This window comes from Nerophis ophidion, linkage group LG12 (genome assembly GCF_033978795.1).
Source record: "Nerophis ophidion isolate RoL-2023_Sa linkage group LG12, RoL_Noph_v1.0, whole genome shotgun sequence".
Classification (NCBI taxonomy): Eukaryota; Metazoa; Chordata; class Actinopteri; order Syngnathiformes; family Syngnathidae; genus Nerophis; species Nerophis ophidion.
Genome location: NC_084622.1, coordinates 50678294 through 50701612, shown reverse-complemented (window position 1 = coordinate 50701612; position 23319 = coordinate 50678294). Strand labels below are relative to the sequence as shown.

General features: G+C 43.4%; 1 protein-coding gene across 4 annotated transcripts in view; it reads right to left on the bottom strand.

Annotated features, from left to right (window-relative positions):
- Positions 1–17717: 17717 nt before the first annotated feature.
- The window catches only part of LOC133563838 (carbonic anhydrase 12-like), a 37528-nt gene continuing 31926 nt past the window's right edge, over positions 17718–23319 (bottom strand). For all 4 annotated transcript variants that reach the window (XM_061918102.1, XM_061918103.1, XM_061918101.1 and 1 more), the window contains 5 exons: positions 19525–19620; positions 19384–19447; positions 19147–19304; positions 18943–19069; positions 17718–18570 (listed from right to left, as the gene is read on the bottom strand). In XM_061918102.1, coding sequence (XP_061774086.1) covers positions 18074–18570; positions 18943–19069; positions 19147–19304; positions 19384–19447; positions 19525–19620 — 942 coding nt within the window. In that variant the 3' untranslated portion in view covers positions 17718–18073. The remainder of the gene's footprint in view (positions 18571–18942; positions 19070–19146; positions 19305–19383; positions 19448–19524; positions 19621–23319) is intronic.

Genomic DNA, 23319 nt, shown 5'->3' with positions numbered 1-23319 from the left:
GACCAAAGCTGTGATACCATCATGTTTTAAGACGGCCACAATCATTCCTGTGCCTAAAAAACCCACCGTCTCCTCCCTCAATGATTATCGCCCCGTGGCACTCACCCCCATCATGATGAAGTGCTTCGAGAGGCTGGTAAAGGAATACATTGTCTCCAGACTTCCCCCCACATTCGACCCATACCAGTTTGCTTGTCGCCCAAATCGCTCCACAGAGGACGCCATCTCCTCTGCACTCCACCTGAGCTTAGAACATCTGGAAGGAAAGGACACACACGTGCGGATGTTGTTTCTGGACTTCAGCTCAGCATTCAACACCATCATCCCGCAGCATTTGGTGAGCAAACTGGCCTTCCTTGGATTCAGTACCACCCTATGCAACTGGCTGATTGACTTCCTCACAGACAGACCCAAGTCTGTGAGAGTAGGCAACAACACCTTCAGTGCCATCCCCCTGAGCACCGGCTCCCCCCAGGACTGCGTCCTGAGTCCGCTGCTGTTCACATTGATGACCCATGACTTCTGCGCCAACTATCGTGGGATCACACTCCTCAGCCTTCCCGGTAAGGTTTATTCAGGTGTACTGGAGAGGAGGCTTCGCCGGGTAGTCGAACCTCGGATTCAGGAGGAACAGTGTGGTTTTTTCCCTGGTCGTGGAACTGTGGACCAGCTCTATACTCTCGGCAGGGTTTTTGAGGGTGCATGTGAGTTTGCCCAACCAGTCTACATGTGCTTTGTGGACTTGGAGAAGGCATTCGACCGTGTCCCTCGGGAAGTCCTGTGGGGAGTGCTCAGAGAGTATGGGGTATCGGACTATCTTATTGTGGCGGTCCGTTCCCTGTACGATCAGTGCCAGAGCTTTGTCCACATTGCCGACAGTAAGTCGAACACATTTCTAGTGAGGGTTGGACTTCGCCAAGGCTGTCCTTTGTCACCCATTCTGTTCATAACTTTTATGGACAGAATTTCTAGGCGCAGTCAAGGCGTTGAGGGGTTCCGGTCTGGTAACCGCAGGATTAGGTCTCTGCTTTTTGCAGATGATGTGGTCCTGATGGCTTCATCTGACCGGGATCTTCAGCTCTCGCTGGATCGGTTCGCAGCAGAGTGTGAAGCGACCGGAATGAGAATCAGCACCTCCAAGTCCGAGTCCATGGTTCTCGCCCGGAAAAGGGTGGAATGCCATCTCCGGGTTGGGGAGGAGACCCTGCCCCAAGTGGAGGAGTTCAAGTACGTAGGAGTCTTGCTCACGAGTGAGGGAAGAGTGGATCGTGAGATCGACAGGCGGATCGGTGCGGCGTCTTCAGTAATGCGGACGTTGTACCGATCCGTTGTGGTGAAGAAGGAGCTGAGCCGTAAGGCAAAGCTCTCAATTTACCGGTCGATCTACGTTCCCATCCTCACCTATGGTCATGAGCTTTGGGTCATGACCGAAAGGATAAGATCACGGGTACAAGCGGCCGAAATGAGTTTCCTCCGCCGTGTGGCGGGGCTCTCCCTTAGAGATAGGGTGAGAAGCTCTGCCATCCGGGAGGAGCTCAAAGTAAAGCCGCTGCTCCTTCACATCGAGAGGAGCCAGATGAGGTGGTTCGGGCATCTGGTCAGGATGCCACCCGAACGCCTCCCTAGGGAGGTGTTTAGGGCACGTCCAACCGGTAGGAGGCCATGGGGAAGACCCAGGACACGTTGGGAAGACTATGTCTCCCGGCTGGCCTGGGAACGCCTTGGGATCCCCCGGGAAGAGCTAGACGAAGTGGCTGGGGAGAGGGAAGTCTGGGTTTCCCTGCTTAGGCTGTTGCCCCCGCGACCCGACCTCGGATAAGCGGAAGATGATGGATGGATGGATGGACTTCTGCTCCAAGTCCACCACTAACCACATTGTGAAGTATGCGGACGACACGACAGTAGTGGGCCTCATCCGTGACAATAACGACATGGACTACAAGGAGGAGGTGAAACATCTGGTTAACTGGTGCAGAACCAACAAGCTGGTGATGAACGTTGACAAGACCAAGGAGATGATTGTTGACTTCAGGAAGCACCAGTGCAGCCACGCTCCACTCTTCATCAACGGCACAGCGGTGGAGATGGTAAGCAGCATAGAGTTCCTGGGGGTGCAGATCACTGACAATATAACCTGGTCCCTACACACCGGAGCTCTAGTAAAAAGAGCTCAGCAGCGCATGCACTATTTACGTCGGATGAAAAGAGCACAGCTTCCTCCCCCCATTCTCACCACATTCTACGGAGACAGTATAGAGAGCCTGCTGACCAACAGCATCTCTGTCTGGACTGGAGCCTGCAATGCCTCAGACTCGAAGTCTCTCCAGAGAGTGGTAAGGATGGCGGAAAAGATTATCAGGACTCCTCTTCCTCCTATCCAGGAGATCGCAAAAAGCCGCTGCCTGACCAGGGCTCAGAAAATCTGCATAGACTCCTCCCACCCCCACCAAGGACTGTTTTCACTGCTGGACTCTTGAAAGCATCATAATTAAATTATTCCCATAACCCCACCCAAAATGGATTAACTCGCTGGAATAAAAAAAGACAATATAACATTCATCCATAAAACTGGATGCATATGCAAAAGTGCAACATATTTATCTGTACAGTAATCCATCTATTTATATCTGCACCTTTTTGCTTTTTTTATCCTGCACTACCAAGAGCTAATGCAACGAAATTGTGTTCTTATGTTTACTGTAAAGTTAAAAATTGAATGACAATAAAAAGGAAGTCTAAGTCTGGTCTAAGCTTGTTTACTTTAAATAGAGTTAGTATTTAGTAGTTTGGGCTTCACGGTGGCAGGGGGGTTAGTGCGTCTGCCTCACAATACGAAGGTCCTGCAGTCCTGGGTTCAAATCCAGGCTCGGGATCTTTCTGTGTGGAGTTTGCATGTTCTCCCCGTGAATGCGTGGGTTCCCTCCGGGTACTCCGGCTTCCTCCCACTTCCAAAGACATGAACCTGGGGATAGGTTGATTGGCAACACTAAATTGGCCCTAGTGTGTGAATGTTGTCTGTCCATCTGTGTTGGCCCTGCGATGAGGTGGCGACTTGTCCAGGGTGTACCCTGCCTTCCGCCCGATTGTAGCTGAGATAGGGGCCAGCGCCCCCCGCGATCCCAAAAGGGAATAAGCGGTAGGAAATGGATGGATGGATGGATTTAGTAGTTTGTTCAACTTCTTTACCTCGGGCCGTTCAATCATTCGTAACTGGACTGCTTGGTTTGTCCTGGAAAACGTTTCGCCGCTCATCCGAGTAGGCTTCATCAGTTTGTGCTCATAGACTTAGATTGGTCAGAATTCATCCAAACGGTTGGTGCCAAAACCCCAAATATTTATGCACCGAAGAACTAGGAATGTGTGCCTGGGCAAGGATGTTTCGCTCTATTGTAGTGAAAATAACTGTTTTAATGCAAACGAGCAATCCTAACTGTCAAAGCCATTGAAGTGTAAATTCCCCTCGTTAGCATTGCGGTATATCCCACATACAACTCTGTCCTTTCAACCATTCCTAAAATACTCTGCAATCTAGCCTCCAACAAATAACAGGAGTTAGAAACGTTCTGGTCACAGAAGGTGACCAGAAGGTGACCAGAATGCAATGAATTGAATGCGTATGTGGGGGGAATTCTGACTATTTTGGACTGGTAGTCGTCGATCCACAGCGATAGTTCTGCCACACATTACCTCAATGCTAACGAGGGGAATTTACACTTCCGTGACTGTCTTGGCTTTGACAGTACGATTGCTTGTTTGCATCAAAACAGTTGTTTTTCTCACTAAGATAAGGCGAAACCATTCTTGCCCAGGTACACCCTCTTGGTTCTCTGGAGTAACCGTTTGGACTAGATCTGACCAATCTAAGTCTATGAGCAAAAAGTGCTGAAGCCTACTCGGATGAGCAGCAAAACGTGTTCCAAGACAAACCAAGCAATCTTGTTGGACAACAATGACAACAACCTGGATGATTGAGAACCTTCATAGGTATGTTCAACTTCTTTAGTTATAATAGTAGTGTTCCTCAAGGTTAAATTTTAGGTCCACTCTTTTTCATCATTTGGGCTATTCAGCTGGTGGCCCCTGAGTTCAGTTAAAATATCTTGTTAGAGACTCACATTTTTGCAGAAAATTCTTAAAAACACTAGTGTTGTCATAAAGATAATCTTTGACTACCTTTTTTGTAGAAGGTCCTGAAACAGCACAGCGCTCTTGAAACTCTAACTTTCTGGAAATGTGGCCCCCAAAACTATTTGTATCAATTTCTGCATGTAATCGGGATTTAGCTTTTCTGCATCCATCCATCCATCCATCCATCTTCTTCCGCTTATCCGAGGTCGGATCGCGGGGGCAACAGCCTAAGCAGGGAAACCCAGACTTCCCTCTCCCCAGCCACTTCGTCTAGCTCTTCCCGGGGGATCCCGAGGCGTTCCCAGGCCAGCCGGGAGACATAGTCTTCCCAACGTGTCCTGGGTCTTCCCCGTGGCCTCCTACCGGTTGGACGTGCCCTAAACACCTCCCACGGGAGGCGTTCGGGTGGCATCCTGACCAGATGCCCGAACCACCTCATCTGGCTCCTCTCGATGTGGAGGAGCAGCGGTTTTACTTTGATTTCCTCCCGGGTGGCAGAGCTTCTCACCCTATCTCTAAGGGAGAGCCCCGCCACCCAGGGGAAGAAACTCATTTCGGCCGCTTGTACCCGTGATCTTATCCTTTCGGTCATGACCCAAAGCTCATGACCATAGGTGAGGATGGGAACGTAGATCGACCGGTAAATTGAGAGCTTTGCCTTCCGGCTCAGCTCCTTCTTCACCACAACGGATCGGTACAACGTCTGCATTACTGAAGACGCCGCACCGATCCGCCTGTCGATCTCACGATCCACTCTTCCATCACTCGTGAGTAAGACTCCTAGGTACTTGAACTCCTCCACTTGGGGGCAGGGTCTCCCCCCCCAACCCGGAGATGGCACTCCACCCTTTTCCGGGCGAGAACCATGGACTCGGACTTGGAGGAGCTGATTCTCATTCCGGTCGCTTCACACTCGGCTGCGAACCGATCCAGCGAGAGCTGAAGCTCCCGGTCAGATGAAGCCATCAGGACCACATCATCTGCAAAAAGCATAGACCTAATCCTGCGGTCACCAAACCGGAACCCCTCAACGCCTTGACTGCGCCTAGAAATTCTGTCCATAAAAGTTATGAACAGAATGGGTGACAAAGGACAGCCTTGGCGGAGTCCAACCCTCACTGGAAATGTGTTCGACTTACTGCCGGCAATGCGGACCAAGCTCTGACACTGATCGTACAGGGAGCGGACCGCCACAATAAGACAGTCCGATACCCCATACTCTCTGAGCACTCCCCACAGGATTCCCGGGGGACACGGTCGAATGCCTTCTCCAAGTCCACAGAGCACATGTAGACTGCTTTCCTGCAATGATTTGAAAAATGGTCTGAGGAAACATTCATTAGCAGCTACTGTAATGGTCCCTGAATGAATGGGCCAGGATTCGGCTGCATTGTACATATTTAGACTGCTTATTTTCTGCAACCTCAGTTTAGGCTTGAGTCATTATGTCTGGTCAGAAACGTTGTGCTTTGTGTCATTTCACAATACCACTTTTTATGAGAGCCACGATCTCAGAGAACGTGAGACAGTCTGGTTTTGTGCTTCCAGAGGGATAAAAATTAAGATAAATCTATTTTAGGTTTGAAGCTCTATTATCAAAATCTACTTTTCTCTTCTCAGCAAAGACCATGTTTATTGATTTGTCTGTGGTCTCCGTCTTACGCGTCTCGTTTGCATCGTTCATTCGTTTCTCTCTTCCTTTACTGTATCGCTCTCAATCTTCCGAGTTTCTGCTCTTTCGTCTGTCACCGTATTTAGAGGGGCAATGTTTAATATGAAATGCACAGATTTGATTGGCTGAGAAGTATCCTGTGGGAGGGCTTAACTAGCATATAATTGGTTGGCGGACATCCTGAGCCATTATACCTGCACCGTAAAGTACAAAAAAAGCCAAAAATAAAAGCGCCCTGTAAAAATTTTAAAAATTAAGGCTGTAAAATTATTATTTTTTTAGTTTAGATCAATCACAGTGTTGCTGTGGAAAAGTTTTCAATTAACCACGATTAGATATAATTCATTTTTAATCTACATTAATGGGGTTTCATTTTGCAATGGTAAATGGATTCAAGAAATAAGGGAATATATTTTCCCCCGAACGTGTTTAACACACACCATGTTCACATTACTAAAAAAAGTGACCGTTTTTTTAAACAAACATTTCTCTACAATAATGTAGACTTGTTACCCCTTTTGTGTTATTAATAGAGCTACAATGATAAATTAAATACACCGCTAAATTGGATTAGAATTAAGATTTAATTTACAAACCCCGTTTCCAAATGAGTTGGGAAATTGTGTTAGGTGTAAATATAAATGGAATAAAATGATTTGCAAATCCTTTTCCACCCATATTCAGTTGAATGCACGACAAAGACAAGACATTTGATGTTCAATCTCATAAACTTTATTTTTTTTGCAAATAATAATTAATTTAGATTTTCATGGCTGCAACACGTGCCAAAGTAGTTGGGAAAGGGCATGTTCACCACTGTGTTACATCACATTTTCTTTTTACCACAATCAATAAACGTTTGGTAGCTGAGGAAACTAATTGTTGAAGCTTTGAAAGTGGAATTCTTTCCCATTCTTGCTTGATGTACAGCTTAAGTTGTTCAACAGTCTGGGGTCTTGTTGTCGTATTTTATGCTTCATAATGCGCCACACATTTTCCATGGGAGACAGGTCTGGACTGCAGGTGAGCCAGGAAAGTACCTGCACTCTTTTACTATGAAACCACGCTGTTGTAACACATGGCTTGGCATTATTTTGCTGAAATAAGCAGGGGCGTCCATGATAACGTTGTTTGGATGACAACATATGTTGCTCCAAAACCTGTATGGACCATTCAGCATTAATGGTGCCTTCACAGATGTGTAAGTTACCCATGCCTTGGGCACTAATACACCCCCATACCATCAGATGCTGGCTTTTGAACTCTGCGCCTACAACAATCCAGATGGTTATTTTCCTCTTTGTTCCTGACGACACCACATCCACAGTTTCCAAATATAATATGAAATGTGGACTCGTCAGACCACAGAACACCTTTCCACTTTGCATCAGTCCATCTTAGATGAACTCGGGCCCAGCGAAGCCAGTGGTGTTCCTTGGTGTTGTTGATAAATGGGTTTGGCTTTGCATAGTAGAGTTTTAACTCGCACTTACAGATGTAGCGACCAACTGTAGTTACTGACAGTGGTTTTATGAAGTGTTCCTGAGCCCATGTGGTGATATCCTTTACACACTGATGTCGGTTTTTGATGCAGTACCGCCTGATGCAGTATCGCTTACGTGCAGTGATTTCTCCAGATTTTCTGAACATTTTGATGATTTTACGGACCGTAGATGGTAAAATCCCTAAATTCCTTGCAATAGCTCGTTGAGAAATGTTGTTCTAAAACTGTTCGACAATTTGCTTACAAATTGGTGACCCTCACCCCATACTTGTTTGTGAATGACTTAGCATTTCATGGAAGCTGTTTTTATACCCAATCATGGCACCCACCTGTTCTCAATTAGCCTGCACATTTTTGGGATGCTCCAAATAAGTCTTTGATGAGCATTTGTCAACTTTATCAGTATTTATTGCCACCTTTCCCAACTTCTTTGTCACATGTTGCTGGCACGATGTAAAGTGGAAAAGTGTTCTGTGGTCTGACAAGTCCACATTTCAAATCGTTTTTGGAAATATTCGACATCGTGTCAGCCGGACCAAAGGGGAAGCAAACCATCCAGACTGTTATTGACGCAATGTTGAAAAGCCAGCATATGTGATGGTATGGGGGTGCATTAGTGCCCAAGGCATGGGTAACTTACACATCTGCGAGGGCACCATTAATGCTGAAAGGTACATACAGGTTTTGGAACAACATATGCTGCCATCTAAACGGCGTCTTTTTCATGGACGCCCCTGCTTATTTCAGCAAGACAATGCCAAGCCACATTCAGCACGTGTTACAACAGCGTGACTTCGTAAAAAAGAGTGCGGGTACTTTTCTGGCCCACCTGCAGTCCAGACCTGTCTCCCATGGAAAATGTGTGGCGCATTATGAAGCGTAAAATACGACAGCGGAGACCCCGGACTGTTGAACAACTGAAGCTCTACATAAAAGAAGAATGGGAAAGAATTCCATTTTTAAAGCTTCAACAATGAGTTTTCTCAGTTCCCAAACGTTTATTGAGTGTTGCTAAAAGAAAAGGTGATGTAACACAGTGGTGAACATGCCCTTTCCCAACTACTTTGGCACGTGTTGCAGCCATGAAATTCTAAGTTAATTATTATTTGCAAAAAAAAAATAACGTTTACGAGTTTGAAAATCAAATATCTTGTCTTTGTAGCATATTCAACTGAATATGGGTTGAAAAGGATGTGCAAATCATTGTATTCCGTTTATATTTACATCTCACACAATTTCCCCAACTCATATGGAAACGGGGTTTGTACATACAGTATATATGTACATCATATCTGTATATCTGTGTGTATATATATATATATATATATATATATATATATATACATGCAGTATATGTGTGTATGTATACTGAATACAAATACATACACAGCACTTTTGTTTTTGCTCCCATTACTCATGAGTTGAACTCAAAGATGTAAAACTTTGACTATATACAGTAAAGACTTATTCGCCCGAAATATTTTTCACAAATCTGTCTAAATCTGTGTTAGTGAGCATTTCTTCTTTGCCAAGATAATCCATCCCACTTCACAGGTGTGGCATATCAAGATGCTGATTAAACAGCATGACTATTGCACAGGTGTGTTTTAGGCTTCCCACATTAAATGGGTAAATAAATAAATGGGTTGTACTTGTATAGCGCTTTTCTACCTTCAAGGTACTCAAAGCGCTTTGACACTACTTCCACATTTACCCATTCACACACAAATTCACACACTGATGGAGGGAGCTGCCATGCAAGGCGCCAACCAGCACCCATCAGGAGCAAGGGTGAAGTGTCTTGCTCAGGACACAACGGACGTGATGAAGTTGGTACTAGGTGGGATTTGAACCAGGGACCCTCGGGTTGCGCACGGCCACTCTCCCACTGCGCCACGCCGTTAACACATTAAACACATTAAAAGGACACTCTGAAATCAGAAGTTTTGCTTTATTAGGGGTCAGAAAAGAAGTCAGTATCTGGTGTGACCACCATTTGCCTTACGCAGTGCAACACATCTCCTTCGCCTAGAGTTGATCAGGTTGTTGATTGTGGCCGTTGGAATGTTGGCTTCAATGGCCGTGCAAGGTTGCTGGATATTGGCAGGAACTGAAACACGTTCTAGTTCCTTTGGGACAGCATCCCAAACATGCTCAAAGGGTGACATGTTTGGTGAGCATCCTGGCCATGCAAGAACTGGGATGTTTTCAGCTTCCAGGAATTGTGTACAGATCCTTACAACATGAGGCCATGTATTGTCATGCTGCAACATGAGATGATGGTCCCGGATCTCGTCACATTCAAAATGCCATCAATGAAATACACTTGCGCTCGTCGTCCATAACATACCCCTGCCCATAGCATAACCCCACTCGAATCACAACATTGACATCAGCAAACCGCTCTCCCACGCGATGCCATACGAGCTGTCTGCCATCTGCTCTGAACAGTGAAAACCAAGATTCATCTGTGAAGAGAACACCTCCCCAACATGTTGGTTACGACGACGAACTGCGGTCAGGTCGAAAACACTGATGAGGTCGACGAACATGCAAATGAGCTACCCTGAGATGGGTTCTCACAGTTTGTGCAGAAATTATTTGGTTATACAAATCAATTGTAGCAGTTGTCTGGGCGGCTGGCCACAGACAATCATGGATGTGCACCTGCTGGAGTCATTACACACGGTCGGCGGTTTTAGGCTGGTTGTACTGCAAAATTGACGAGCAACAGCTGTGGTGGACATTCCTGCAGTCAACATGCCAATTGCACGCTCCTTCAAACCTTGCAACATCTGTAGCATTGTGCTGTGTGATAAAACTGAGCATTTCTGAGAGGCCTATTATTGTGGGCAATAATCATGCTGTTTAACCATCATCTTGATATGCCACACCTGTGAGGTGGGATGGATTATATTGGCAAAGAAGAAATGCTCACTAACATAGATTTAGACAGATCTGTGAACAATGACAAATGGGAGCAAGAACAAAAGTGTTGTGTTCATATTTTTTTTCTTTTAATATATGTATTGTATATATGTGTATATACATTTATATGCATATATATATATATATATATATATATATATATATATATATATATATATGTTTATATACATCAGTGCTGTACGCTTACTAAATGAAAATAGTTGGTAGCACAGGCTTTTTTTTGTACCAATATTACATTTCTCAAATATTACAATTTCATTATTAAGACTCAAACTAGGTACACATGTGCACTCATACACATAAACACAATGCCATCATTAAGCCAACTCTAACTCTCAAATAAACACAGAGAACATCCCTAAACTTACTGGATCGGTTCGCAGCCGAGTGTGAAGCGACCGGAATGAGAATCAGCACCTCCTAATCCGAGTCCATGGTTCTCTCCCGGAAAAGGGTGGAGTGCCATCTCCGGGTTGGGGAGGAGACCCTGCCCCAAGTGGAGGAGTTCAAGTACCTGGGAGTCTTGTTCACAAGTGGGGGAAGAGTGAATCGTGAGATCGAGAGGCGGATCGGTGCGGCGTCTTCAGTAATGCGGACGTTGTACCGATCCGTTGTGGTGAAGAAGGAGCTGAGCCGGAAGGCAAAGCTCTCAATTTACCGGTCGATCTACGTTTCCATCCACACCTATGGTCATGAGCTTTGGGTCATGACCGAAAGGATAAGATCACGGGTACAAGCGGCCGAAATGAGTTTCCTCCGCCGTGTGGCGGGGCTCTCCCTTAGAGATAGGGTGAGAAGCTCTGCCATCCGGGAGGAACTCAAAGTAAAGCCGCTGCTCCTCCACATCGAGAGGAGCCAGATGAGGTGGTTCGGGCATCTGGTCAGGATGCCACCCGAACGCCTCCCGAGGGAGGTGTTTAGGGCACGTCCAACCGGTAGGAGGCCACGGGGAAGACCCAGGACACGTTGGGAAGACTATGTCTCCCGGCTGGCCTGGGAACGCCTCGGGATCCCCCGGGAAGAGCTAGACGAAGTGGCTGGGGAGAGGGAAGTCTGGGCTTCCCTGCTTAGGCTGCTTCCCCCGCGACCCGACCTCGGATAAGCGGAAGAAGATGGATGGATGGATGGAACATCCCTAAACTGTGCTAGCACAATCGCTAGGGCTGCTGTAGGGCTAAGCCATATGGATCAAAACCCATATCCTGATATAGTTTGGGCCATAAACTAACCCAGAGCTGTTCAATTAATCACATTTTAATTGTGATCACGATTTTGGCAGGTACGATTAAATGAGGGTGAGCCAAAGAAAAGGGAACATTTCGGAAAGCCCAGGTCCATCACCATGGCAAGTTGTTCTCCCGACAAGACAGGACTATTTTCATTCATGATCACTGTTTAGAAGCGTGGAGCTTCACTTCTGTGTTTCGATTACAGTTTAGTGCATTGATAATAGAAAATGTCAATTGTTACTGAACTGTTTTAGTAAGATGGAATCAAAGCTCAGAAGAAAGGAAAGATGGTAGGAAGGAAGGTCTAAGGTCACTTCTTTATCAGAGACTTTCACGTTGTCAGATGCGATGTGAATGCATCAGGTTTTTCTAATGTTACAAAATCCAAGTATGGCAAAATTTTACCTTAATTGAACAATCACAATGCTCATTTTCAATTGAAACTGTCTGAGAAGTTTTGTATGTACAGTAATAGTGTTTGTGAGCTGTAAGACACCTAATATAGGAGTTGACCTCTCATTGATACTTTTTTATGATGACCTAACTTTGTAATGGGTATTATATTGTTCAAGCGTACCTAACTGATTGTTTGGTTAATGAGTGAATGCACTTTAAACAGAGTATATTGTAATGAGTTTGTTTTACAAAACCCAAAACCAATGAAGTTGCCACGTTCTGTAAATCGTAAATAAAAACAGAATACAATGATTTGCAAATCCTTTTAAACTTACATTCAATTGAATAGACTGCAAAGACAAGATACTTCATGGTCCGGGGTCTCTGTTGTGGTATTTTAGGCTTCAGAATGTGCCACACTTTTTCAATGGGAGACAGGTCTGGACGACAGGGAGGCCAGTCTAGTACCCGCGCTCTTTTACTACGAAGCCACGCTGCTGTAACACGTGCGTAATGTGGCTTAGCATTGTATTGCTGAAATAAGCAGGGGGGTCCATGAAAAAGACGTTGCTTGGTTGGCAACATATGTTGCTCCAAAACCTGTATGTACCTTTCAGCATTAATGGTGCCTTCACAGATGTGTAAGTTACCCATGCCTTGGGCACTAATACACCCCCATAATAATAATGGATTAGATTTATATCGCGCTTTTCTATTGTTAGATACTCAAATCGCTCACAGAGAAGTGAGAACCCATCATTCATTCACACCTGGTGGTGGTAAGCTACATCTGTAGCCACAGCTGCCCTGGGGTAGACTGACGGAAGCGTGGCTGCAAGTTTGCGCCTACGGCCCCTCCGACCATCACCAATCATTCATTCATCATTCATTCACCAGTGTGAGCGGCACCGGGTGCAAAGGGTGAAGTGCCCTGCCCAAGGACACAACGGCAGCGATTTGGATGTCAATAGGTGGGAAGCGAACCTGCAACCCTCAGGTTTCTGGCACGGCCGCTCTACCCGCTACGCCATGCCGCCCCATACCATCACAGATGCTGGCTTTTGAACTTTGCGCCTATGACATGGTCCGGAAGACACAACGTCCACAGTTTCCAAAAACTATTTGAAATGTGGACTTGTCAGACCACAGAACACTTTTCCACTTTGTATCAGTCCATCTTAGATGAGCTCAGGCCCAGCAAAGCCGGCGGTGTTGTTGATAAAATGGCTTTGGCTTTACATAGTAGAGTTTTAACTTTCACTTACAGATGTAGCCACAAACTGTTGTTACTCACAGTGGTCTTCTGAAGTGGCGGTCCAGGCTATAACTGATTGCTGCGGTCTTACACAAATAATACATGAACCCACGCATCACAATGGTAATACGATAGATCTAGTGCTTGTCAGGGGTATCACCATTTCCAAAGTTATGATATTCCTGTATACTAAAGTAATATCCGATCATTAGCTTATAAAAATCTAAGTTCAGACTCATGTTCAGCAAGCTAATAATAATAATAACTGCTATAGCAGCCGCAACATTATTGCTGCCACAACGACAACTCTTGCTGACCTACTGCACTCAGTAATGGCACCATTCCCAAAGTATGTTGGCTCTATTGATAACCTCACTAACAACTTTAACAATGCCCTGCGCGGAACCATTGATAGTATAGCACCGCTGAAGTTAAAACGGGCTCCTAAAAGGCATACCCCATGGTTTACAGAAGAAACTAGAGCTCATAAATTAACATGTAGAAAGCTGGAACGCAAATGGCGCGCGACTAAACTTAAGGTTTTCCATCAAGCATGGAGTGATAGTTTAATACCTTATAAACGCATGATTACCTTAGCTAAAGCTAAATATTACTCAAATCTCATCCGCCTCAATAAAAAGTATCCTAAATTTTTGTTTAGTACAGTAGCATTGCTAACCCAACAAGGGACTATGAATGTCTTTAAAAGCCTACAAAAATGAGATGTTCTTATTCAAACGGGGATAGCAGGTCCATTCTATGTGTCATACTTGATCATTTCGCGATATCGCCATATTTTTGCTGAAAGGATTTAGTAGAGAACATCCACGATAAAGTTCGCAACTTTTGGTTGCTAATATAAAAGCCTTGCTTTTACCGGAAATAGCAGACGATGTGCGCGTGACGTCACTGGTTGTAGGGCTCCTCGCATCCTCACATTGTTTATAATGTGAGCCTCCAGCAACGAAAGCTTTTTGGACCGAGAAAGTGACAATTTCTCCATTAATTTGAGCGAGGATGAAAATTGAGAGTGAAGGACTAGAAAAAAAAAGAGAAAAAAAGGCGATTGCAGCAAGAGTGATTCAGATGTTTTTAGATACATTTACTAGGATAATTCTGGGAAATACCTTATCAGCCTACTGTGTTGCTAGTGTTTTAGTGAGTTAAATAGTACCTGATAGTCGGAGAGTGTGGCCACGGGTGTGTTGACAGGTGTGTTGAGGGAAGTGTTGAGGGAAGTCACGAAGCTGCAGCAGGACAGAAGCTCTGCTTAACTCCGGTAAGAGGCAACTTATTACCACAATTTTCTCACCAAAAACTGCCGGTTGAGATGTAGTCGGGATCCATGTTTGCTTGACCGCTATGATCCACAGTAAAGCTTCACCTCCGGGAATTTTAAACAAGGAAACCCCTTTTTTTGTGTGGCTAAAGGCTAAAAGCTTCCCACCTCCATCTTTCTAATTTGACTTCTCCATTATTAATTGAACAAATTGCAAAAGATTCAGCAATACAGATGTCCAAAATACTGTGTGATTGCGCGATGAAAAGAGACAACTTTTAGCCGTAAGTGGTGCTGGGCTAATATGTTCCCTCCAACCATAACGTCACAAACACGCGTCATCATTCCGCGACGGTTTCAACAGGATACTCCGCTGGAAATTTAAAATTGTAATTTAGTAAACTAAGGCGGCCGTATTGGCATGTGTTGCAATGTTAATATTTCATCATTGATATATAAACTATCAGACTGCGTGGTCGCTAGTAGTGGCTTTCAGTAGGCCTTTGATAAAAAAAATTGAACTTATTAGAAAGGAGATTAAAGACAATGCGTCACAGCTACAACTAGGTTCTATTAACACAGATACGACTGTATATACGGCGGATACTGCCCTCCAAAATACCATCAGAAGAACTGTTACAACGTGTAAATGGAATAAAACAAACAACATGTTTACTTGACCCACTTCCTGGGAAACTTATCAAGGAGCTTTTTGTATAATTAGGTCCATCAGTGCTAAATATTATTAACTTATAACTTTCCTCTGGCACTGTTCCCCTAGCATTCAAAAAAGCGGTTATTCATCCTCTCCTTAAAAGACCTAACCTTGATCCTGACCTCATGGTAAACTACCGACCGGTGTCTCACCTTCCCTTTATTTTGAAAATCCTCGAAAAAATTGTTGCAGAGTAGCTAAATGAACACTTAGCGTCTAACAATCTCTGTGAAACTTTTCAATCCGATTTCAGGGCAAATCACTCCACGGAGACAGCCCTCGCAAAAATGACTAATGATCTATTGCTAACGATGGATTCTGATGCGTCATCTATGTTGCTGCTCCTTGATCGTAGCGTTGCTTTCGATACCGTCGATCATAATATTTTATTAGAGCGTATCAAAACACGAATTGGTATGTCAGACTTAGCCCTGTCTTGGTTTAACTTTTATCTTACTGACAGGATGCAGTGCGTCTCCCATAACAATGTGACCTCGGACTATGTTAAGGTAACGTGTGGAGTTCCCCAGGGTTCGGTCCTTGGCCCTGCACTCTTCAGCATCTACATGCTGCCGCTGGGTGACATCATACTTAAATACGGTATTAGCTTTCACTGTTATGCTGATGACACCCAACTCTACATGCCCCTAAAGCTGACCAACACGCCGGACTGTAGTCATCTGGAGGCGTGTCTTAATGAAATTAAACAATGGATGTCCGCTAACTTTTTGCAACTCAACGCAAGGAAAACGGAAATGCTGATTATCAGTCCTGCCAGACACCGACTTAAGAGTTAAGTTGGTGTCTTAAGAGTGTCACTAAAACGGCCTTCTTTCATCTACGTAATATGGCTAAAATTCGCTCCAATTTGTACACTAAAGACGCTGAGATCATTATTCATGCGTTTGTTACGCCTCGATTACTTTAACGTATTTTTTTTGGGTCTCCCCATGTTTAGCATTAAACAATTCCAGTTGGTACAAAATGCGGCTGCTAGACTTTTGACAAGAACAACAAAGTTTGATCATATTGCGCCTATACTGTATATACCTTTATATACATATATACATACATATATACCTATACTGTATATACCTTTATATACATATATACATACATATATACCTATACTGTATATACCTTTATATACATATATACATACATAACCTTTATATACATATATACATACATATATACCTATACTGTATATACCTTTATATACATATATACATACATATATACCTATACTGTATATACCTTTATATACATATATACATACATATATACCTATACTGGCTCACCTGCACTGGCTTCCTGTGCACTTAAGATGTGACTTTAAGGTTTTACTACTTACGTATAAAATACTACACGGTCCTTGCCCTTTTTTTGGGCTCTGTACAGAAGATGTCGTTGTGGTTTGTGCAGCCCTTTGAGACACTTGTGATTTAGGGCTGTATAAATAAACATTGATTGATTGATTGAAATGTTCCTGAGCCCACGTGGTGATATCCATTACACACTGATGTCGCTTTTTGATGCAGTATCGCCTGAGGGATCAAAGGTCACGGCCTTGCCGCTTACGTGCAGTGATTTCCTCAGATTCTTTGAACCTTTTGATGACATTTCGGACTGTGGATTGTGAAATCTGTAAATTCCTTGAAGCTATAGCTCATTGAGAAATGTTTTTCTTAAACTGCTCCAATAGTTTTCTCATATATTCGTTCACAAAGTGGTGACCCTCGCCCCATCCTTGTTTTTGAAGAACTGAAAATTTCACGGAAGCTGCTTTTATACCCAATCATGGCACCCACCTGTTCCCAATTAGTCTGCTCACCTGTGGGATGTTCCACATAAATGTTGATGAGCATTCCTCAAATTTCTCCTTGTTTTTTGCCTCTTGTGCCGGCTTTTTTGAAACATCTTGCAGGCATCAAATTCCAAATGAGCTAATATTTGCACAAAAAAAAAAGTTTACCAGTTTGAACGTTAAGTATCTTGTCTTTACAGTCTATTTAATTGAATATAAGATATGCACCTCCGGATAGGTTGATTGGCGACACTAAATGGTCCCTAGTGTGTGAATGTGGGTGTGAATGTTGTCTGTCTATCTGTGTTGGCCCTGTGATGAGGTAGCGACTTGTCCAGGGTGTACACCGCTTTCTGCCCGATTGTAGCTCAGATTGGCACCAGCGCTCCCCGCAACCCCAAAGGGAATAAGCAGTAGAAAATGGATGGATGGATGAAAGGATGTATTCTTTTTTTATTTACGATTTACACAACGTGCCAACGCTACTGGTTCTGGGTTTTGTAACTTGATAAAAAGCACTTGAGATGTACCGTGTATAAAAAAGGGATGACATTAAAAAAATGTTAAGTACACATAAGGCAACATACCAGAGTTTATTCAAGTTTGAGCAGCTGAGTGACGCAGAAAAAGAAAAAAGGTGAAAAAGATTGGCAACTTAACATACACGGACATCATTTAATCATAACAACACATTGAAGATTTTGATTATAGAAAATAATGAAACTTGAATGACTTTTTGTTTTTCTTGCAGTTTATTGAAAGTTTTTTCAAGAAAATAGCAAGCAAGAGAAATCTGGAAAGCAAGAACCTAATGTCCGTTACATTTCAAATTTTTCCCAATTTCATGACACACTTAAATTAAAAAAACAATAATTACAGATTAATAATAGAGACCAATATTTCAGTAGGTACACACTTTCAGACTTTAAATGGTTACAAAAGTATGTATCCTGAATATGTGCATGAACTTGGATGAATAATTTAACTTTGACTACATATCCTGGAAGTCCAAAAGTTTAGCAGAAGATGACTTAGCAGAGGAATGCAGAGCACCACTAAAGTAGTCTTTTATCATGCAAGGCACACAAGGCAGTGTCACAGAACACGACATAGGAGCCTCAACTATGTGGGGAATCTCTCTAGTCCTCCATTGAAAAAAGCCAGGGATACAGAATACTACTGCCACTGATGTATGGGTCAAGCAGGAATGAATCCTCAGTGTCTATCTCCAAGGGCCCTCCACTGACCAGATATTTGATGGTCGCAGGAGCAAGGGATGCCTTACAGGTCAGGTAACTCCTCAGGTTGAGTTTAGGCAGAATTGCCTCGCCGAGAGCGGCAGGCAGACTCACTGGGGTCGTGGATTGTTTGGCTTCAAGAGACTTCAGTTGCCGCAATGTGCCAAAGGCCAATATTGGATTGGCAATTTCCTGCATCTTCTTCAGCTTACTAGTTCTTGCTACCACTTGATCTTTGAGTGTCTTTGGAGTATTTACTTGCTGTTGGAGAAGCAATTTGGCAGCACTGGGAGTGAAGAGCCCATGTTCTATGACCTCATCAAAGTCACCGTGCAGCAGCTGCTTTACAATGTTCTTCCTCTCGAATGGACACGCGGCAGACTGAATTTTGGTCACTCCTGCATCAGATATAGAGCCAGTCACAGGTTGTTGTACCCCCCAGCACGGGGAGAGAGTTTTTGTTGTAACACAGCCGGAGGCACACAGAGCCCCTTGCAAAAATAAGGGAACTCTACACTGCCATTTTGGGAAAGTATAGCTCTAATTGTGAAGCATTGAAATTGAAATTTACACACAGGTGTTATTTCTGTGGAAGAGCCAGATCACCTTTAAGACAAATGCTATACTGTTAGTTTGTTGGAAATCTTTGGAAAAGTTGCATGAGTGAAACATAAAAGCACAACCAGGTGACCCCAAGAGAGCCACACGTCATCTCGTGCAATAGCCATGCATCCTTCGCTGAGCAAGATTAAAATGGACAGTATTCTTACCAGCCTTAAAGGACGTCAGGACAACTCGGTTTTCAGCGGGGAGCAGATTTCTGAAGTTGCCTATAAGAGGAACAGGTGTGTTTTGCTTGGCTCCGGAGGCAAAGAGAGTTGTCGTCAAGGTTTTATACTGCAGAGACAAAAGTGTTCAGTGGTCAGACTGTACATTTTGACTATGCACTAAAAAGGTTACCACAAAGGAAGTACCTGCTCCTTAGAGATGGTAACGTGATTCTTGAACACGGTCCACAGTACACTTGCGTAGCATGGAGGAGCTGTCAGAGAGCCGTCATAGCGGTAATACTCATCCAGACGAGTAGGCATGAGCTTTCTGATGTTGAAGGCAGGGATTTTTGTTTTTGTCCCTACAAATAACACACAGAGAAGTCATTCACCTGTCTGAAAACCACAAGCAACAAGCAAAGCACACTGTGTTAGACTCACCTTTGTTTGAGATTTGACTGAGGTGCTTGATGAATTTGTCATAGGCTGGATTAAACTCACCAATCTGTTTGGAGAAAATACATTTCAGATGAGTCTGACGGACACATATTCATAATCCAAAGGACATGGCAATATTGTCACCTGAATGAAAATACCCAGCACAGCCAGACCGTCAGACTTGTCAAAAGCCATGGCTACATCAGTGTACTTCTCAGAGTTGAAGTGTACAATGTGCAGCTGTAAGAGAAGAGATACATAGTTTAGGATGCACAAATACAGCATCACAATAACGGCAAATAATATTGTGATAAAAATATCACGCTAATCACTGTAGTATCACCCACCATATACTGATACCAGTGGTGAGCTGTCAGGGCCAGCAAGGCCTTCTCTACTGGCCTAACATAACCAGAAATCATGATCATAATTAAAAATAAAAGTATTTTTTTAATTTACTTTCCATAAATATCTAAAAGTATTCATATTCTCTTCTTGTCATAGTAAGCTATTTCCAGTGTTGTTGTTTTTAGGTTCGAGTTTGTATCCAATCAGAATTCAGCTAGCTTATGTTGCCATGCTATACGAAATCTGCCCACGGCCTTCAGAATCAACAATGCAGGCATCTGTGCACTGTAAGTAAACGGGCACATACAGTTATTGATAATTGCGATAGCCTATCAGATCATGAGTTGTTGTGGCCTTACGCTGTGATTGGATACTCACTTGGGAGTCCCAATTGAGTATCCAGTCACAAGTTGCGAAAACAGGAAGCGGGACTGGAGCCATATGAGTAATAGAAAGCCACAGAAGACTCACCGGTACTCAAAAAGAAGAAGAGCAACATGACGATTAGGTGGCAGATATATATTTGCAAGGCCATTTTCAAGAAGGATACTTAGAGAAACTATATCTTGTGAGACGAGGTCGGCCGACACCGGAAACTATGCCAGTGGTGAAATGGTTTGCCCGCAACTTTCACACGAATCAACAGACTACGACCAGCTAGCAACTATGATGGTATCACTGGGTTATACTGTGTCAAATGGGTGATACCAATTAAAGTTAATTTAAAGTACCAATAATTGTCACACACACACTAGGTGTGGTGAAATTTGTCCTCTGCATTTGACCCATCACCCTTGATCACCCCCTGGGAAGTGAGGGGAGCAATGGGCAGCAGCGGTGCCACGCCCGGGAATCATTTGTGGTGATTTAACCCCCAATTCCAACCCTTGATGCTGAGTGCCAAGCAGGGAGGCAATGGGTCCCATTTTTTCATAGTCTTTGGTATGATTCGGCCGGGATTTGAACTCCCAACTTACCCATCTCAGGGCGGACACTCTAACCACTAGTCCACTGAGTAGGTTTATGAGTGAATTATGAGTTCAAATCATTTATTTCTTAATTTGTTTCCCGTTTCATTTGTTTTATACAACTATTTGATTTTGACAGTACCACCTAAGATACTGTATATTTTAATTGCTGAAGCGGGTTTATTGAATGTTAAATGTGCCGAAAAATAGACTGTTTTTTTACACGGGGAGGGGTTTCAATGTCCAGTGGTGTGCACCTGGGTTTATGTAGCGTATCTTCAGCCGTGTCCATGTGGTGACATAAATTACAGTATTTTGAGAGGTGAATTTGGAATAAGTAGGACATCACTGAAGGTCTAGGTGAGAAACGCACAGCCCGCCACAGACTGATTCTATCAACCGATCTCTGTTAACATTCAAGAGCTCTTAACAGTTAGCATGGCTTATTGTATGCTCCTATGTTGTAGTGTAGCACATTTACCTATTTCTGGTCCTCCAGGGATCGCTGACTAAGAAACAACTTTGCATTGTGGAGGGACATTCCTCGCTAGCAAGGACTCTACATTGCGTCAAGGCCATTCTCTTGTCGCTGTCAAATTTGCTAGAGTGCATTATCACAACATAACAATAGTATTAAAAGCTATATTGTCGGCCGAATTCATTTAATTTATATCGTATTGCATGTATATCGCGTAACCACACGCCATTAGACTGTACAACTCCTCTCTGGGACGGGGGACGGGGGGGTATTAGGATGACAGGGGATGCAAAACATTAACAGTGCAATACGTTTTCATAACATGGTCACTACTGCCTACTTTGTCTTGTTATAGTCTTATTTTACTGTTATATTGTTATTCCCATTGTTTTTATTCTTTTTGTAATATTTCTCTATTTTGTTTCCATTTAAACCCCCATTATTTACTTTTTACTTTTTTCTTTAAATTGATCTCAACTCTGTACACTGCTGCTGGAATTTTAATTTTCCTGAAGGAACTCTCCTGAAGGAATCAATAAAGTACTATCTATCTATCCATCTATCTAACCCTAACTCACACCGATGTCTTTTTGTTGTTTTTGTTAGATTTTGTGGCAATAGGTGAGTTGAGATCGTAGACTGACCGATAAATTGACAGCTTTGTCTTTAAGCTAACTAGACAATCAGATGGTCTTGTCCAAACCGCTACTGATTAGGATGCATTCTCCTTTTAGGCAAAGTATAAGACAACACTTTCTTAACAGTATAATTGTAACCAGGAATAAGTCTTCAAGTAACAATATTCAAATACCAACATTGTTGGGTAAGACGGAATTTGGTTTTATTCTGAATCCAGTGAAACAGATTGGTGGGTTTTAGCTGATATAAAGACTTTCAGGTGTTTATATATGTTTAAGTATTTGGCAGACGCTTTTATCCAAAGAGACATACATAAAAAATACATATAAAACAATCACTTCAAACATTATCATTTAAGGGAAGAATGTAATACAAAATATCAATACAAAGTGTCAAGACAGAATAAACTCTCTGCTGTTGTAGCAACAGAGATACAGTATATAGGTCCCTAAGATATATAGATATCTAATGTATTCATACATTGTTTATGTAGGATATACACATGTATATATATCCTATTCATATTGTTTCTTTAACTTAAAAATAGCTGATCGTTTTTTCCCCCTTCTCTGGGATTATATTCCCAGTTTTGATCTCGGACGTCTGGTCACTTACAGCATGTAAGAATATTCTATTACTGTTAAGCAAACTATCAATCAATCAATCAATGTTTACTTATATAGCCCTAAATCACTAGGGTCTCAAAGGGCTGCACAAACCACTACGACATCCTCGGTAGGCCCGCATAAGGGCAAGGAAAACTCACACCCAGTGGGACGTCGGTGACAATGATGACTATGAGAACCTTGGAGAGGAGGAAAGCAATGGATGTCGAGCGGGTCTAACATGACACTGTGAAAGTTCAATCCATAATGGATCCAACACAGTCGCAAGAGTCCAGTCCAAAGCGGATCCAACACAGCAGCGAGAGTCCCGTTCACAGCGGAGCCAGCAGGAAACCATCCCAAGCAAAGGCGGATCAACAGCGCAGAGATGTCCCCAGCAGATACACAGGCGAGCAGTACATGGCCACCGGATCGGGCCGGACCCCCTCCACAAGGGAGAGTGGGACATAGGAGAAAAAGAAAAGAAACGGCAGATCAACTGGTCTAAAAAGGGAGTCTATTTAAAGGCTAGAGTATACAAATGAGTTTTAAGGTGAGACTTAAATGCTTCTACTGAGGTGGCATCTCGAACTTTTACCGGGAGGGCATTCCAGGGTACTGGAGCCCGAAATAAAAACGCTCTATAGCCCACAGACTTTTTTTGGGCTTTGGGAATCACTAATAAGCCGGAGTCCTTTGAAGGCAGATTTCTTGTCGGGACATATGGTACAATACAATCGGCAAGATAGGATGGAGCTAGACCGTGTAGTATTTTATACGTAAGTAGTAAAACCTTAAAGTCACATCTTAAGTGCACAGGAAGCCAGTGCAGGTGAGCCAGTATAGGTATATATGTATGTATATATGTATATAAAGGTATGTACAGTATAGGTATATATGT